Source organism: Rhizophagus irregularis, chromosome 10 (genome assembly GCF_026210795.1).
Source record: "Rhizophagus irregularis chromosome 10, complete sequence".
Classification (NCBI taxonomy): Eukaryota; Fungi; Glomeromycota; class Glomeromycetes; order Glomerales; family Glomeraceae; genus Rhizophagus; species Rhizophagus irregularis.
Genome location: NC_089438.1, coordinates 2,910,572 through 2,930,565, shown reverse-complemented (window position 1 = coordinate 2,930,565; position 19,994 = coordinate 2,910,572). Strand labels below are relative to the sequence as shown.

General features: G+C 26.1%; 5 protein-coding genes across 5 annotated transcripts; 1 reads left to right on the top strand and 4 right to left on the bottom strand.

Annotated features, from left to right (window-relative positions):
- Positions 1-361: 361 nt before the first annotated feature.
- Positions 362-2,963, bottom strand: OCT59_002146 (uncharacterized protein; the record flags this gene model as incomplete). The annotated part of the gene is made up of 6 exons (XM_025312356.2): positions 362-387; positions 468-539; positions 613-1,245; positions 1,325-2,342; positions 2,423-2,817; positions 2,885-2,963. The coding sequence occupies 6 exons, from the start codon at positions 2,961-2,963 to the stop codon at positions 362-364; spliced, it is 2,223 nt and encodes a 740-aa protein (XP_025189942.2).
- Positions 2,964-4,617: 1,654 nt separating this feature from the next.
- On the bottom strand, positions 4,618-5,266 carry OCT59_002145 (uncharacterized protein; the record flags this gene model as incomplete). Its single annotated transcript, XM_025329310.2, has 3 exons — positions 4,618-4,856; positions 4,943-4,954; positions 5,017-5,266. The coding sequence occupies 3 exons, from the start codon at positions 5,264-5,266 to the stop codon at positions 4,618-4,620; spliced, it is 501 nt and encodes a 166-aa protein (XP_025189943.2).
- Positions 5,267-8,012: 2,746 nt separating this feature from the next.
- OCT59_002144 (uncharacterized protein) lies at positions 8,013-10,565 on the bottom strand (the record flags this gene model as incomplete). Its single annotated transcript, XM_025308933.2, has 7 exons — positions 8,013-8,476; positions 8,540-9,212; positions 9,284-9,459; positions 9,524-9,937; positions 10,008-10,057; positions 10,176-10,339; positions 10,419-10,565. 7 exons carry the CDS (start codon positions 10,563-10,565, stop codon positions 8,013-8,015), a joined length of 2,088 nt encoding a protein of 695 aa, XP_025189944.2.
- A 1,083-nt stretch (positions 10,566-11,648) lies between these two features.
- OCT59_002143 (uncharacterized protein) lies at positions 11,649-12,075 on the bottom strand (the record flags this gene model as incomplete). The annotated part of the gene is made up of 2 exons (XM_066144304.1): positions 11,649-11,729; positions 11,824-12,075. The coding sequence occupies 2 exons, from the start codon at positions 12,073-12,075 to the stop codon at positions 11,649-11,651; spliced, it is 333 nt and encodes a 110-aa protein (XP_065995478.1).
- A 3,695-nt stretch (positions 12,076-15,770) lies between these two features.
- OCT59_002142 (uncharacterized protein) lies at positions 15,771-17,889 on the top strand (the record flags this gene model as incomplete). Its single annotated transcript, XM_025329878.2, has 2 exons — positions 15,771-17,088; positions 17,204-17,889. 2 exons carry the CDS (start codon positions 15,771-15,773, stop codon positions 17,887-17,889), a joined length of 2,004 nt encoding a protein of 667 aa, XP_025189945.2.
- Positions 17,890-19,994: the final 2,105 nt, after the last annotated feature.

Here is a 19,994-nt window from a genome sequence, read left to right as displayed (position 1 = left end):
TATTTACTACGAAGAATGTTTAAAGGAAGTCATGAGGAAGGATTTCACTATCATTACCTGATCAGTGCATCTCGGTAATTTGGAACCATATATTTCAGATAGTATTAAATTTAATTTTTTTTTACTTTTAAGTCAGAAAATGGTTGAAAAGACAAGTAATATCAATTATTAAATCAAAGCATCATGACTTTATTATGTACGTGATAATATTATTATATTAATACTTATGATAATATTAAACAAATATAGTATAATGGTTGTAACTTGTAAATGATTGTAATTTGCCTTTAGTTTAAAATAATATTTAAATATATAAAATGATTTGAGTATTTTATGTTTTCAATTAAATAAAATAAATATATTATTGATCATCGTCATCAGATGGAACTAATAATACAGTAAAATGAATAATTAATATTTATATTATTTAAATAGTGACATTACTACAAAAAGTAAATTACACTTACTGAATAAATCATCGCAATCATTATGAACATCGTAAACTGTATTATTGTCATTTTTCTGTTCATTATTAGAATCTGAAATTTTAAACAATGATTATTATTTATTTCATTATTACAAAAAAAATAAATTGAATTTAAATAAATTTACCTTTTATATCATTATTATCATCGTTGTCATTATCATCATTAGCATCATCTTGAATACCTAACATCTTTCCTAATTTAGTAAAAACCTTACTAATAGTTGGTCTCACTTCGGGTTCAGAATCCCAACATAATTTATATAATTTCAAGTATTCGTCGGGTGTATCAGGTATTGGTTCTTCTCTACGACCACCAATTAAATGAATTCTTAAAAGATTTTCATTTTCATTGTTAATGAAAGGAGGATAACCGCTAGATAATTCCCACATAAGAACTCCTAAACTATAAATATCAGATTTATCATTATATTTGTATGTATAATCCTCTAATAATTTAGGATCTATATATGAAATCATTCCAAATACGCCCGAATGAAGATGTGTCTCGGTTTCCGTACTTTTTGCAATACCAAGATCAATAATTTTAGCTTCACCCTGATGTATTACTATATTTTTAGAGTGTAAATCTCGATGAAGAATATTTTCTCCTTGAAGGAATTTTATTCCTTCGGTAATTTGATAAGCAAATCGGATCTTATCATCCCATGTTAATCTTAAGAAATTACATTTAAGATATTTGCGTAAATCACCACCATCAGCATATTGTATTACAAGTAAATATTCTTTTGTACTTTCATCTGTAAATAAATAAACGAATATTGAGTAAACATGATAACGTAATCATGATATGTCAGTTAATGTTTAAAAATTGCTTACCGAAACTTATACCTAATATACGTATTATTCTTGAACAAAAATCCAATCTTCTATGCATGTTTAATTCGTGAAGAAAGGCTTCAATTTGTTTTTTACTAATTGATTCATTATTTTTTAATTTTTTACAAACAACTAAATTATTCGTTTTTTTCCAAATAGCTTTCCAAATGGTTCCAAAATGACCATCACCAATAGAAATCATTGTTGTTAATTCGTTTATATTAATAAATTTAATGAAATGATTATTTATAATAAAATCAATCAATTCTGATGGTTCCAAATTTTTTTTATTTGGAAGGACTATTTCTTTTAATTTCGTCTTATGTGGTTTTAATGGAGGTTTTGGTTTAGAATAATTTCTATTATTTATAGTAAGAAATTCTATACATACTGAATTCAAACACTTATGATAAATGAACGACCACCAGTGCAATAAGTTATTATATATTTCATTAATATCAGGGCATAATTCTTGTACAGGATTCCAACATCTTTCCATTAATTCTTTGAAACTTTTTGGTATATTCTTAGAAAATTTTGGTGCTAATCTATAAAGAGTTAAAAATGTATTACTATCAAATGATTGAGCACAAGTCAAGTCATAAGGAATATATCCGGTTCCAACAATATACATTATCATTCCAAATTCATATATATCGTTAGCTTTTTTATAATTATCATCTGTGTTTGATAAAGGTAAATCTTTACGACATTTTGAGAATGTACTTATTGCACATAAGTTATTATCAAATACTAATATATTTGTTGGATAAAAATTGTTATGAACATATCCAGAATCATGTAAAGCTTTCAAATCTTTAGAAAGATAGAGAAGCATATGCAATTTTATTTCCCAATTCAAATTATTGAAATTTTTTAAAACGTAATCATATAACGAACCATTTTGAGAATATTGTTTTACAATAAAATATTCATTATTTTCAGGGTGTTTAGATATCCCATAAAATTGAATTAATAAATCACAATCTTGTGTATGACAATCTAAATATATTTTAAGCTAAATAAATACCGGTTAATATGCATTAATTACGTATATTAATGAATTATATGAATATTTTAAATTAATTATTTATTTACCTCATTTATAATTTTATTGACTTGATCCTTGTTATACATCTTGATAAGAACTTGAATTTTAGATCTCTCATATTGTTCATTTTCTTCATTCCATAAAATTCTTGGTCCATCTATCCAAATAGCTGAATATATGGTACTTCTTGTTGGTTTATAAAATTCTTCATCTAAATATTTTATATTTTCAAGTCTTTCAAAAGGAATCCATTCTAAAAATGTTTGAGGTCTCGTAGAATTTAATTGTGAACTTTGTAGAAATTCATCAATTATCTCGTTTCCACTAGTCCAATTTGAGAAATTTTCTTTACATTGATTTCTTTCACATGATTGGCACCATCGATAATGACTTCTTGATTGTCCACATTTTTTGCATATCCCATGTAAAGATAATGGAAGTTCTTCATTTAAGGGTAAAATTTATTTAAGATTATATTTATTTATTATATATTCATCGATGAAATTTACCTTGGATTTCTTCAAATAGATCTTGTGGCTCATCAACAATATCATTATTAGAATCTTGTAAATTACAATTCAATTCCATAATTATTGAAAATAATCTTATCAATGTGTGCAGAATTTTTAATTTATGAAACCTGAAAGGCGAGTTTTAATATAAAAATCAGTTCAAAAATACAAAAATTGGGTTTCTTTCGCCACTTAAGGGTGGCGAGTATATTTATAACACCTAAGCTCATATGATTACGACGTCAAACACAAGGACTCCGATTCCCGAAAAATATATACCATAAATAGGTAACAAGAGATCGACGCTCATACTATTAGCACTACTGATCTACACACTAAACTACCCTTTTATGTATTGAAAATTGAAATGTGGGTCGTACGTATTAAATTAAAAATTACACCACATTAGTCGTACATCGGTACATTACATAATTGAATAGTCGTGCTTACACCAAGATATTTCAATGATTATAAATAATAATCCACGCCCTATTTAGCAGTTTTCTAGTTGAAAATCTTATTGGCGAGAAAAAATAATTTTATAAATTTAGGCGGCTGTCCTCCCCTGTAGTAAACCATGTGATCGGATGATCTACAATCACGTTATATTAATTTTACCGCGAAAATGAAAATTAAAATAGTTTAGAATTTTGAAATGTCACATAAAAAACATTGTTAGTAGCATTCCTAAAAATTTATTTTTTTAAATTGTTTATATTAAGCATAATTTTATTTTTACAAATCCATAAAATGGAATATTAAAGAATACATGTATTGTTATGAAAATAAACTAAATATTTCTAATTTCTCTTTAATTGGCAATTGTGAGAATTATGTCAGAATGATGGCAAGGAGTACATTTTCTCACTCTTTGATCGAATTCAGAAAGATCTCTTCTATCTAGTTTATGTTTTTAGTATTACTTTTTTTTTTTAATAATCGTATGTATGAACATAATTTAAGACCTTTAGCTAATATTTTTATTAGGCAAAAATTTGTGAGGCGATTTTGCTAATATTTAGGCTGATTGACAACTTTTAAAATTATTTGCGAAACATTAATGGTAAGTTTTTAAAAGTTATTTAAATATATGAATATAGTAGAGTATATGTCAAGGGTTTTCCAGTCAACATTCAATCGATTTGGTCAAAAATTGATGCAATTTACCTATGTAAGAAACGCAGATTTGGAGTATTCGAGACGATGCTCCGATTGCTTTACGCGAATTACGAATTAACATAAATATCTAATCAGTACAATGTGAAACTAGGTTGTTATAAAAAAATCTCAATTTTGGATAATTAAAATAAAAACATTTTTACATCGTATAACCATATATCTGCGATATATTAAAATTATAATTTATTTAAGAACGTTGCAACGATCTAATTTTACACAAGCAACTACATCGCAAGAAAAGCCTAAACTGAAAAAAACTAAAAGAGAATTTATAAAAAAAAAAAAATTGGCTTAAAAAGCTTAAACTGAAAAATTAATTAAAAAATTTACGGAAAAAAAAAATTTCCGCTGGTTAATGCATAATTTTTTTCTGATGCATCAATAAATGAATTAAATACTTTTTCATTAATTTCTCTTGTTTTAATTCCATGTAATTAAAAAATATTCTAGTAAAAAAATGGAATTTGAATTATTTTGATTATTTAATAACCAATTATAAATTTCTTGTGAATCAATATTATAATTATCAAAATATTCAGTAACTTTCTCTTCTATTGATTTCCATTTAATTCTTTATTTTTTAATTTAATAATCATTTCATTTATTTCATCAATTATTCTGTTAAAATCTTTTTCATATGAAAGTTTTTCTTGCTTTTCTGATCCAATTATATTATTAATATCATTTGTATTCATTTCATTAAATTGTTGAATAAGTCTAGATAAATCTCCTTGTGAATATGAATTATTGATACTTAAAGGCGGTGTTGTGACTGGGACTGGGACATGTCCTTTCTATTATTATACTTGATTTTATAATGATTTCTTTTAACCAATCAACTACTTGATATATTGTTGGACGGATTATCTGGCTCACCATCCCAACATTCTATAATTATTATTTTAATCTTATTTTAATATTATATTTATTTAACTCGAAATTTTACTTACTTGTATAAATTTTTACATATTCTTCAGGTGTATCAGGAACAACTGTTTTTCTATGACCTTGCGAAATTTCTAAAATTAAACCAACATCGTAATTTTCACCATAAAAAGAAGGTTGACCACTAGATATTTCCCACAATAATATGCCAACACTGTAAACGTCACTTTTTTCATTTAACGAATATATTTGCGTTGTTTGGTTATTATTATTTTTTCGCCTGTTAAAGGTTTTTGGATCAACATAAGGAACCATTCCAAATAATTTGGATTGAAAATCGGATGATGCATGATTCTATTCTTTTTGCTTAAGTAGTACCCTGGTACTACAGTATTCAGCTACAAATTTTGATATTTTTGATTAATACCCGGTGCTAATTTAGGCCAAAATTCGATATTTGACCAAATTTAACGTATTTACAGGAAGCCTTGTATAGTAACCCCGCCCCTCTTCACACAGTACCCCGGTGTACTATTTGATTTAAGCTGACTTTTTTGAATAGTACCGGGAGTACTGTATAATATATATCGTATCTAACTTTTGGCGAATGTAAATATTTTATGCGTGATTTATATAAAACAAACAGCTATTTACAATAAGCATTATAAGCATTTGAAATATTTTTTTGGTTATACGCATTTCCTTATTATCTAAATTATCATGCATTACAAGAAGTCTTAAGAAGATCATATGTATAGAAATTAATTAAACTGCCTATATTATTATGTGTAACCCAAGTATTTCATTAATTCATAGACTAAGTTTATGCACTATCATTTTATTTTTTGTGTTTTTTTTATTTTTATATTTCTTTTTAATTTTTTAATATCTTTTGATTCATCCTTTTCTATTTCTTAGGACCCTGGAAAAGTCTTATGTAGGTCGTACATAATTAATTTATTATAAATATCATCAGATTTTTTAATTATAAAGATTTATTAAAGAGAATTTATTCTAAAAAACAAAAAAAAAACAAATTAATAAATAAATTATTAATTAAAAAATTAATAAATTGAAAAATATTAATTTAGATCAATTAACTATTACTTATTATCATTAGTAAAACTTAGAATTAATTTTTCAAAATATAAAATTATTCAAATTATTTTAACTACAACATAAAATAAGATCGAGTGCAGACACATCACGCGTTTCATGCTATGCAATTCAAACTATTTATACAGGAGGATAATCTTAGTGCCGATTTAACTGATGGGTTTTAACAGAATTATTAACTAAAGCAAAAAACCAACGTTGTTGAAGTTGTTAAATCACTAAGATATACATACATTAGACTCAAATACACTGAAAAGTCTAATTTTATTACATGGAGACTTTACATTAGAAATTTCCTAATTTTGTTATTATTCGTTATTATTCCATAATAAACCCAATTTTGGAATGTATTATTATTAAATGCGAGTTATATACTATACTTTAAACATATAGCATCTAATTTAACATTTGGTTTCAGTTAAGTCGGTAAGTCACCGACTTTTTATAGTTATATAGATTATGAAATTAATTAATTATTATATTTTCTATCTAAATTACAAGAAAATCGGGTTGGCTAGAGTTAATGAGTGATAAGTTAAATTTCGACCGAAATTAAAGTAAAATTAAAATGCTTGTTGCTTATTGATATTTTTAATATCCTAAAAAACTCTTCGGATAAAAACAAAAAATTCTCATTTGCTATTAAAATTTTTTTTAATATTTCTTTTACAACATAATGTACACAAACAATAACCATAATAAAGGCAATTTGTCTTTTTTTTAAATATGTATAAAATATTTGAATTCCATAACGTGTAATAATCTGTAGTATGTCTGCGTCTAATCTATTCCATTTTTTTATCAATTTTATATGCATCTTTATTTCATGAATGAAAGCTTCATAATGCATACTTTGGATCTATAAATAATGTTGGGATTCTGAACCAAGTGAAAGACCATCTGCTGTATTAATCAAAATTTTAGGGAAAATGCTGTATAATCAAACTAAAACAAATTTGAAACAATCAGAATTGATTAAATTTGGTAAGACTATTTATTTTAATTAAACTTTTAAAATTGGTGAATTATCGAACATTAGTGAAAAATCAAACATTAGTGGAAACAATAATTGGAAAAAACTGTTCCTTTTCAACTATTTGTAAAAGATATAAATTTGCTCGATTAAATGGAGTATTAGGAATTGATTTTTCTCTATGGCCTTTTATTAGATCGATTCTAAAAGATTTTCAGTTTCATTGTAATTGAAAGGAGGTATCATGTTAAATATAAATTTTTTTGAAAAGTGCAAGATAAGAAACTGCCTATATTTCACGATAATAAGTTAATAAAATTACTTTAAATGAAACTATCTCATCTAGAATTTAATTAACAATCATCGGGACTAAAAATATAAATAAATATTAGTTATATCTTTAATTAAACAAGTCATTTATTATAATGAACTTACTATTTAAATCATCATTATCGTCTTCCATATATTTATTATCTAATCAATATAGAAATTATATAAAAATTTATTAAAGCAATAAAAAATTATACTGTATATTCAACTTTTTACCTGTATCGTTAACATTTAATTTTGTATCTACATTTTTAGAAATTAATAATTAAAAATCAACGTCATTATTTGTAATTTTTCATACTATAAAATAAATAATTTTTACCTTTTATATCAGTATCATTATCACCGTCATCGTGAATGCTCCGAATATCTTAAATAAATTCATTTTACAATCAATTAATATATAATCAGAAGTTTAGACAAAAAAATATATATTTATACAAATTATTATAACATACTTACTTTGTGTATTGTCGTCATCATCTCTATCATATTCAATATTCTGAAAATACTGAATGTACATCATTTTCCCAATTCAACTAATTTACTAAAAACTTTATAAATAGTTGGTCTTACGTCTGGATCAGGATCCCAACATGATTTATATAATTTCAAGTATTCACCAGGTGTATCAGGTGCTGGTTATTCCCTACGGCCACTTATTAAATCAATTCTTAAAAGATTATCACTAATATTTTCATCAGCAAAAGGAGGTCTACCACTAGATAATCCCCACATTAGAACTCCTAAGCTATAAATATCAGATTTATCATTATATTCGTACAAATAATTCTCTAAGCGTTTAGGATCAATATACGCAACTACTCCCAATACACCTGAATGAATATATGTTTCAGTTTTCGTACTTTTTGCAATACCGAGATCTATAATTTTAGCTTCTCTCTGATGTATTACTATATTTCCAGAGTGTAAATCTCGATGAAGAATACTTTCCCTATGAAGATATTTTATTCCTTCAGTAATTTGATAAGCTAATTTCATTTTATCACTCCAAGTTAATTCTGGAAAATTTTCCTTAAGATATTTACGTAAATCTCCACCATCGGCATATTCCATTATAAGCCAATATTCTTGTACATTTAAATCTATTAAAGTTTTAATTAATAGCGAATTTTATTTAAAAATGAAATAAAAATATGTAAGCTTACCAAAACTTATGCCTAGTATATGTATTATTCTTGAACAATAATCTAATCTCTTATGCATATCTAATTCATGAAGAAAAGCTTCAATTTGTTTCTTATTAATTGATTCATTATTATTTATTTTTTTACAGACAACTAAATTATTCGTTTTAGTCCAAATAGCTTTTGAAATACTACCAAAACTGCTACTATAAATTTCGGTCATTGCTGTTAATTCATCTTTTTTAATAAATCTAGTAAGTTTATAATCTTTTATAAAATTGAGTAATTCCGATGGGTTTAACCTATTACGAAAGTCCATTTTTTTGAATTCATTGATAATTTCATCAATAGTTGGTCTTTGTTCAGGTTCTTGCATCCAGCAATTCTTATATAATTCTTCATATTCTATAGGAGTACCAAGAACGGGTTTCTCACGAACACCATTATTAATAAAAGAAACAAGCTCAATTATATTGTTATAATCTTTAAATGGAGGATGCCCACTAGAAATTACCCACATTAATACACCATAACTATAAATATCTGAAGATTTAGTATACGAAAATTTTGTGTCCAACAAACGCTTTGGGTCCATATAAGCAATAACACTTGAAGCTTGGCTATTTCGACTTTTTAAAATTCCAAAACCCGTGATTTTAGCATTATTTTCATGAATAAGAATATTTTTAGAATGCTAAATAATAAATAGATTTATTAAGTTAAAAATTGATTATTTGTAAAATCGAAATATGAGATATTACTTACTAGATCTCTATGTAAAATATTTTCATCGTGCAAATAATATAATCCATCTAAAATTTGAAATGCTAATCTTTTCTTATCATCCCAAGTCAAATTATTAAAATTATTTTTGAGATAATTTCTAAGATCTCCACCATTAGCATATTTCATTACAAGTAAATAGTCTTTTGTTCTCCGATCTAAATAAAAAATTATTTAAAATTATATATAAATAAAACAATCATGCCTGTTATTATAAATTACCTTTACTAAAACCTAAACAACGTATAATTCTGTCATTACCGTTAAGTCTTAAATGGATTTGTAATTCATGAATAAAAGCATCTAATATATTATGCTCTACATATGTCATTCTAGTCAATTTTTTACAAATTACATAGTCGTTTGTTTCAGTCCAAGTTGGCCTAATAACAGATCCAAATCCTCCTTTATTTAGTGGTTCTGGTTTTATTAAGTTACCAAAGGGTATATATTTAATATCATCGTTTTTTAGGACATTTTTAATAAATTTAGCAGAATTGTCAATTAAATTATCGTCATCATCATCATCAGATAAATAACGATCAACATCTTGAAAGTCATCAGATAATAAAAAATTAAGAGTTGGAACAACTTTTTGCATAGTTGGACGTTCATTTGGCTCATATTTCCAACATCCTAAATAAATGAATCGATTAATTGAATTATCATTTTTTATTTTAAAAAAAAATCATATAATCATAATTACCCGCATATAATTGGTTATATTCATCAGGAGTTTCAACAGTAAATTTTTCTCTGTTACCCCAAAATAGATGAGATTAAATGCGTATCATCAATAATGTCCGTAGTAGAATATGGTTGTCGTCCACTTGATATTTGCCACATTAAAACTCCAATGCTATATACATCAGACTTTTTATCCAATTCGTAATTATGATTACTCAAAAATTTTGGATCTATGTAAGGTATTACACCAAATATTTGAGGTATATTAATAGTTGATTCGGAATTTTTTTTTGCTAAGCCAAACCCTGCAACCTTAATATTCTTCTGATGTACAAGTATGTTCTTTGGGTTCTATAATTGCATTAAAAAAAAACAAAAATTAAATAAATAATGTTAAAGTAACAAACCGAATAATATAATTACATATTACCAGATTACGATGAATAATATCACATTCGTGCATATACAATACAGCACTTGCAAGTTGGATTGCTAACCTATATTTATCGTACAAACTAAGTTTGACAATATGTTTATTTAAATAAGAATCTAATGTACTCTCATCAGCATATTCCATAACTAAGCCGCATTCATTGATTTCATCAACTACAGTATAATAAGAGTGAAATAAACGTATTTTATAAATATATATTAAAAGGAGTCATTATAATTATATACGTTACATTGGGGTGGTCAGTCAACTAAGTAAATCAAAACTATATGTGGTTAACTAACTATAAGCTTATTTAAATTTTTTGATCAACATAATATTTATATAAATTTATATATATAAACGTAAAGCTTATTTTTTTAGATGCCCAGATTGAATAACAACTTCTTTCTCGGTTATTTTGGTATTAATTAATTTTTATGAACTATGACCATAAAGTTACGAAGCATTTTTTTACATTAGCCATTAAATTTTCTAGCATTATAGACTAAAAATCCATCTATCTATCAAAGTTTGACTCTTCAAACCAAATACTAGGTATCTTATATTAAATGTAACAAATAGCTTCGTAACTTTGTTTATATGGTTGCATTAATGATTTTCATATAGTTTTTTTCTTAAGATACAAAATAGTTAAAGCTGTACATCTAATTTAACAGTAAGTTATGGGTATATATAAATAATACAAACGCCGGTTCCATTTAAAAAAAGCAAATAAATCACGTCTTGATAATATTGAAAAACTAATGAAAAAGTATCATCTACCAGTGAAGATGTATATTCTGTCAATGAAGAGGTGTTTTTTGATGAAGAAGTGTTATCTATTAATGAAGAGACGCCTATTGATGATAAGAATCCACAAAAATCCCATTTAATTTCGATGATACAAGAATTACCTGATAAAGATATATCTCAAGCAAGAAATCTTATTTCAATTATGTGATATCCAAAAGGGCCAAATAAAGAGAAGATATTTTCGCCATATTTACAACAAAAAACATAGCTATTTTTTATAAGCATCATTCTTCTCATCAATTTTTAAAGACTCAAATTTAACAATTTACGATAATGATGCTACCTCAATATTACATAATCAAGGATCGACATCTTTGTTTCACAAAAAATTCGATAATAAGATTTTATATGTTACCACATATAGTTTTGATTTACTTAATTGACTGACCACCCCAACGTTACATCATGTTTTTATTACTCACTGCCTTTTATCTTTGTGGCCCCATAAAATTGAATAATATTTGGATGAGAACTAATTTTTTGGTGTAATTTTACCTGTACGTATTAATATTTTAATTAATAAATCTTTTTTTTTTTAAAAAAAAAAAGAACAACTAAATAAATAAATATATTTTTATTTAAATTATACCTCATTGACAACATTTTTAAAAGATTTGCCATGAAAGGATTTCAAAACATAAAAATGATCAATATTTTTCAATTTGGCACGATAAACCATTGAAGTAGCTTTATTTCCAATTTCTTTTATGTTTCCGAACTTTGAAAATTCATAATAATGAAAATATTCTTCGGTAATCGATTTTTCCAACCAATCAATATAATAATCCGAGTCTCTTTCGAACGCTTTTTTAAATATTTTTTTAGACAATTTTTTGGACATTTTTTTTTTAAGAAAGTAGAAGGAAAGAAAGAAAGTAATTAATGATTTACTAACTTCCTAATCTATATCTATAAAAAAAGCATTATGCGACGGTGACGTCAAGACTACCCCGCATAAAAAGGTGGATTTTTATAATGCGCCATACTGTTCAAAAATCCCGGGTGGCCACCCTGGATGCATCCAGGGTAGCTACCCGGGATGTATCCAGGATTTACCCTGGATTATTAAACGCCATACTGTTCAAAAATCCAGGATTTACCCTGGATTGATCCCGGGTAGTTACCCTGGATGCATCCAGGGTGATCACCCGGGATTTTTGAACATTTACCCTGGATGCTGGATGATCATTGAATTTCTACACCTGTTGTTACATATTACCGGTCACGTGATATATCACATTAAATTTCGCAATATTTTTTTTAAATTTTTTTTTCTAATAATCGTAAGACAGATATTGTATAAATAAAATCTAATCTAGTACCAATAGATATAACAGAATTTTTTTAATTTTTTTTTCTAATAGAATTTTCTGATTTATTTTTTTAATAATGCCAATAGATTGCTATAGATCTTTTGGAAATTTTTTTGAAATTTTTTTTTCTAATAATGGGTATAATACGTAAGATGAATATTGTATATTTGTATAATAAAATTTCCTATTTTTTTTTTTTGATAATGCCAATAGATCGTTATAGACATAACAGAATCATTCAGAATTTTTTTTCTAAATTTTTTCTAATAATAATAACAATAAATCATATAATACATAAGACAGATATTGTATAAATAAAAATTCCGATTTATTTTTTAATAATGCTTTTTCTAATAATAAGTATAATACGTAAGACGATAGTATTGTATAAATAAAATTTCTGATTATTTTTTTAAATAATCAAAAATTTTTCTAAATTCTTTTCTAATAATAACAATAAATTGTATAATACATAAGACCAACAGATATTGCATAAATAAAATTTCTGATTTGATTTTTTAATAATGCCAATAGATCGCTAGTATAGATCTTTCAGAATTTTTTTTCTAATAGGTTAAAATTTTCCATTTTTTTTTTAATAATGCTAATAAATCTAACAAAATCTTTCAGAATTTTTATTTTCCATTTTTTTTTTAATAATGCTAATAAATCTAACAAAATCTTTCAGAATTTTTTTTTTAATTTTTTTTCTAATAATAACAATAGATTGGTATAATACATATGACAGATTTTGTATAAACCAATTTTTTTTTAATAATGCCAATAGATTAGATTGTTATAAATATAATAAAATCTTTCAGATTTTTTTTAAAATTTTTTTTTTTTAATAATAGATATAATATATAAGATGCTATAGATCGTTATAGATACAAAATTTTTCAGAAATTTTTTCAAATTTTTTTTTCTAATAATAACAATAGATCGTATAATACATTGCAGAAACTTAATTTCCTTAATATGCAGTAACTGTGTATTTACAATATTCTCACTATGCAGTTACTATTACACTATGTAGTTACTGTATGACTACGATGCAGTTACAATACAGTTACTGCATATTAAGGAAAACAGGTTTCTGTAATGTACATAAGGCAGATATTGTATAAACAAACAAAATTTTCTGATTTTTTTTTTAATAATGCCAATAGATCGCTATAGAAATTTCAGACTAAACTAATTAATTATATTAAAAATTCAAAATAATTATACAAATATTTTTCTTTTATAAATACTTTAACATTACTTATCTGTTATATTCAAAAATAGGGTTAAAAATATATATCTTTTTTTTCGACCAGCATTAAGGTTAATTTCTAGTATTTTACCAGCATTAAGCAAATTAAGCAAATCATTTATTTAATAAATATGTGATATTTTTCTATGACTGTTATAACTAAAATTATATTAAAATAAAAGATACATATAAAATATATAAAATAAGGTAAAAAAATAAATTAAAATAAAAAATTTTTTTTCAGTTTACAAATTTACTATGAAATAATTGACAATGTTTATTAAACTGATTAAAACTTATTAGACTAAAATTTTTAATATTTAAAAGTTATAAAAATATTTTAAGAACTCTATAAATAATAAAACATATACCAAGAAAAAGTGTTATATTATATAAACACGTTGATTAAAATTTTTGAAATTACCAAAATTTAGGCCGGCATTATAAAATTGGCCAGCATTAAGAAATTTTTGGCCAGAATTACGATTTAATAATTGGCAATTTAAAAAAGTTTAATATGTACTCTATATTTAAAGGCAATATTATATTGAAAATTTTGTTATAATAAAAAATATTTCCTCTGACTGTTATATTATTATTGATAAAAAATGTGAAACATTTTTTTCTGAGTGTTTAATATAAAAAAAATTTTTGAGACATTTTTTTATATTAGTATTGATAAAAAACGTTGCAAAACGTTTTTTTCTGAGTGTTTTAATATAAAAAATGGTTCATAACATTTTTTTATATTAGTATTGATAAAAACGTTGTAAAACGTTTTTTTTTTAAAAGTGTTTTAATATAAAAAAACGTTTCGCACTGTTTTCTTATATTATTATTGATAAAAACATAGCGAAACATTTTGAAATATTTTTTTTTATATATTATTGATGAAAAAACGTAGTATAAAATATTACTTGAGTTATCCTATAATCTAATAATTAGAAACTAATAATTTGTATCTCATTGGCTTCATCTTGCTTAGATGAATTTAAGTGTGATAATATATCATAAATATTGAATCCTTATTGGCTGAGATATGTCAATTTGACAAATGTGATATATCACGTGACCGATAATATGTAACAACCGGTGTAGAAATTCAATGATCATCCAGGGTAATATTTGCATCCAGGGTAAATTTACAAAATCCCGGGTGATCCCCCTGGATGCATCCAGGGTGGTCACCCGGGATTTTTGAACAGTACGGCGTTTAATAATCCAGAGTAAATCCTGGATACATCCCGGGTAGCTACCCTGGATGCATCCAGGGTGAACACCCTGGATTTTTGATCAGTACGGCGTGTCATAGATTTTAAATTGGATCGTCCGGATCATGTGTCTGCGCCTTGTGCTACAGATTTTTATATAGGATTCGGAGTGGCGCATCATTTGCCATAGATTAGCTTAATTGGGCAGGCTCTAATCCCAATACAATTTTGAATTAGGCTGCATAGGTAGAACAAATTTATAGCAACAAAATGAAACTAATCCGATCAGCAATTGTAATGTAAAAAAAATATAATATAAAAAATTTATTAAGCTATAAAAATAATTTAATCGTGACAATGAAATTCTTAACATGATCATTGTCTTTTTAGTTGTTTTTTGAAATATTGTCAGACTAGTTCGGACCGATCCTTAGATTATGTGAGGGACTTGCCAATCTGATTGGATTAATAATTTCTAATTCAAATGCGTTTGAACGTGAGTTTTTTCATTTTGTCTACCGAATTCAGTAATTGTGTAATACCTAGGGGTTAAAGTTACAGTAATACAAAACAAGAATTGATTGTCAATCAATTTTAATGTATTGATTTTGTGATATGTCGTACGAAAAATTGTGGAACTGTAATTTTCTTTTATAAAACTTTTTTTTTTTCGTACCCGCTATTTAATTGCACAAATTAAATTATAAACGAGTTTTTTAAAAAACATATATTTCTAAAAGAATATATTGCTATCGTAATGGCGGAAGTTAAAGAAGCTCTCAATGTAGTAGGGGATATTATGGGTACATATTTGCCCTTAATTCAATCGGCCATAATTGTGATTAATAAGATAATAGAAATTTGTGAAGCAGCAGAATATAACCAAAATATATGCAATTCTCTATTGGACCGAGTAAAATTAACTAGTACCGCTATAGATTCATTACAACGTAGAAAACAGAGAAATGAAAGTAAATTACGTAACGAAGTATACTATCAGGCTTTTCATAAATTTATTTATGTTTTAAAAGAAATTGAAACGTATACTGCGGATATCTCAAAAATTCACGGTTTTAGGAAATATGCAAAAGCACTTACCATTAAAGAAAAATTTGTGAAACTATCAAAAGATTATGATAAATCAATGAATGATTTACATTTTACCATAGCAGTTGCTAACGAAGAACAAAGAAGGATTGACGACGAAGCTTTAACAGAAGATCTTGCTGAATTTGATAAATATCTTAAAACGATAGATAGAAAAGTGGATGACTTACATGATGAAATAAAGTATATTAAGAATCATATAAATGAAAAATCTTTACATGGCGTAAATAAGATTGATCCAAAAAATCTAGAACTTCCTTCGCAAGGAACTGCTGATGATGAACGACGTGGAAAGAATTCTAATGTTGTAGTGAAGAGAATTTTTAAAGCACAAGAAGTAGCTTGTAAATCATTCTCAACGACTGAAGAAGGTCCAAAAGAGGGACATCTTGAAATTTTAATGAAATTATCCGAATGTAAACATATCCTTAGATTTTATGGTATCTCAAAAATTGACAATAATGGTGTTATGGTTTTTGAATGGGCTCAGCGTAAAACTTTGAAAGAGCTTTACGAAAAAAAGGATATTCAATGGCACTGTAAAGTTAGGATCGCTCTTAATATTTGTCGTGGGCTTGTATTTTTACAACAGGCTGAAATCTTACATCACGACTTGAAATGTGAAAATATCTTAATGACGCAAACTTTGGAACCTAAAATTTACAATTTCGAGTTAGCACGTTATTATTCTGGAAATACCACTTCAATAGGGAGCGAAATGAATGATACTATGCGTTGGATGGCTCCTGAAAAATTAAGCAACTATAATTCTCGATACACAACATGGTGTGAAATTTTTAGCTTTAGCATGTTGCTTTGGGAGCTTGCTTTTGAAAAAATTCCATATAGAAATTTGAAATTAGAAAAGATTAAGGCTCTTGTGACTAAAGGCGGTAGAGAAATAATTAAATTTGGAAAATCGACTCCTGAAGAAGTTCAAGAAGCTTATAAGAAAATTATAAGTGGCTGTAAGTATTATTAAAGTTATTCAATGCTTTTTGTTTAATTTACTATCCATTATGTAATGATTTATGCGTAGCTACAAATTTATAAAATTTCTAATCGATTTTATATATTCTATAGCTTGGAAACAAATTCCACATGAACGCATTTCTTTTCTGAAAATATTGAGCATGTTAGAAGAATTACATAATTCTATTATTCATATGTTTGATGCCAATTTACCAGATTTACTTGATAATGAAGCATTAGATTTAGATGGATCAAATGAAGTAAATGGCGATTTGGATATACCTGATGATGATATTTGTGATGTAAGTGATGTCAATCCAATAATTATTTCATTGGATGAAGGTATATCAGCTTTTAGAATAGGTGAACATGAAAAAGCTTGGAAATGTTTTGAATATCATGCAAAAAATGATAATGTAACAGCAAAATATTGGAAAGGTCGTTATTTAAATGAAGGACTACTTGCTGATAAAAAAGATCCCGAGGAGGGTAAAAAATTACTTAAAGAAGCTGCTGATAGAGGAAATCCTGATGCTCAATTACGCTATGCGTTTACTTTATTAAAGATACTTCATGAAGGTAATAATCGGGAAATATTTATGGAATATATCACTAAAGCTGCCAATGAAGGTGAAAATACCGCTGCACAATTTCACTTGGGTGAAATATACTATAAAGGAAAATGTAAAATTCCAAAGAATGAAGAGGAGGGAATTAAATGGTTAAGAAAGGCTGCTTTGCAAAATAATAGTAAGGCCATCGGATTACTAAATACATCAGGAATAGATATTTATTAATTGAAAAATGAATGAGCGCTTTTAAATTTTTAAATATATTTATTATTTGTTATATTATAATTACTAAGAATTCAATAAATAATATTTATTTATTCATTATAATTTCTGGTAATTTTGTTTTTAATAATTAGTGAATAACTTCAACACTTTGTAATTTAAGTTTGAAACTCAAAAATAAATTGCTTGAATGATCAGAAAAGGAAATTTAAAAGAGCCGCTTGACTCTTCCTGGTGGCATCATCTTGACCCCCCATTGTAAAATATATTTATTATGCGGGTCAGGTTAGCACCGCGTGGTGAGTTAAGAACGATACATTTGCGCCAATTACATTATAATTCGTAATTCAATCATTCAAACGGTTTTGAATGGAAATTACACTAAAATTAAATTAATATTCTCACGTGCGACATTTGGGATTTTGCTATAGTTATACATATTGCTCCTTTAAAAATCAGTTTGATTGATGCGGGAAAGTGATAGGTGCTTATCGTCCGGATATTGAGTAATAATTCGAAAGTAATTTTATTTTGCATAATTACTAATAATAAATTGAATAGAAAATGAAAATAGAAATAGAGCGAACAATTTAATATCATATACAGCGCCATTTGATAGTTTGATGTCGTCTAACACCATACTTTGAAAAATAAATATTTATTAATATAAATTTTGTATACGACAAGGTATGGAACAATTACTAGTTAATAATTATGTAACGTCAAATCGTCAAATCATCAGGAATGATAAACTCAGATTGTTCGATGTGAGACGCTATAATTTAAGAAATATATTGAATTAAAAAATAAGTATTATATATAATACGCTTATAAATCATTTATTGGTTTTACCATTACTTTCGTAGTACTTTTTGGTTCAAACTTATGTTCTTTAGCTTTCTTGTACTCTTCTATGTTCTTCTGACTTCTTGAATTGTCTTTCGATCTCATGATTATCATTATTTTTCCCTTTTTTAATAAAGTTGACGTATGAATAGTAAAATAACATAATCGTTTCTTTTATTTCAACAGCATTTGATCTATTTTCTTGATTGGGATCCCAACATTTTTCATTAAATTAAGGTGCTCCTGGCTCATTTAATTCAAGTCTAATTCCATACGTATATTTAATATTAAAAGCGAGCGTTTCATGAGGGTAAAGATGTAAAATGGTCTTTCAGTCTTTTTCAGTCTTTGAAAATTTTTCAAAAAAGTAACAAGACTACACACTCAATTTTTTGTAATATAGCAGAATTGGCTAAAGACCAAAAAGTGGCAAAATTTGGCCTTTATCTTGCTTTTTCTAAGACCAGCAGAGATCTAATTAGCTTAAAGACTGCAGTCTTAAGACTTTTGTCATAAAAACCTATAAAAGCCTATTTGATTCTAAATTGGCTGATTGAATTAAACCCAAATTTTGACACATTTTGGTCTTTAACTAATTCTGTAACATAATAAAAATTTGGATGTGTAGCTTTATTACTTTTCAAAAAACTTTTAAAAACTGTCAAGACTGGGTAAGTCTAAAAAAAGACCATTTACCATCTTTACATGAGGGTGATTGTCAAAAGGTTGTCTTCCGGTTGCAGTAAAGTACATAATCATACTAAAACTATAAAACTATATATATCTGCCGCTTGAGTATAATGCTTTCTTTTCAACACTTCAGGAGCTACGTAAGGTAATACTCTGTAAACCTTTGTTTCAGATGCATTATTAATTCCTCCGCATAATGACATGTCCGAAATATATGTTCCATTATGCCCAGCAAATAATATTTTTTTGTATTAAGATCACGATGGATCATTTACCTTTGATGGATTTTTTCTAGTCCATTAATAAGCATCTGAAACCTTTTCGTGTATCTTATTGATTATTTTATATAAATATCAAATATTAATTTCTTTTTTAAAAAAAAGGAAAATTCATCTCAGTAATAGAACTTAATAAAGATTATAATTTACAAGATTCCGATTATTATTCAGTTTTGAATAATGTTGTTGAAGAGCCACACATTTTATTGGAAGAAAACGAAGGTACAGTATATTAATAATATCTAAACAGTCTGATAGCGATGATTATTTTATAGTGAAACAGTTTCCTCAAAA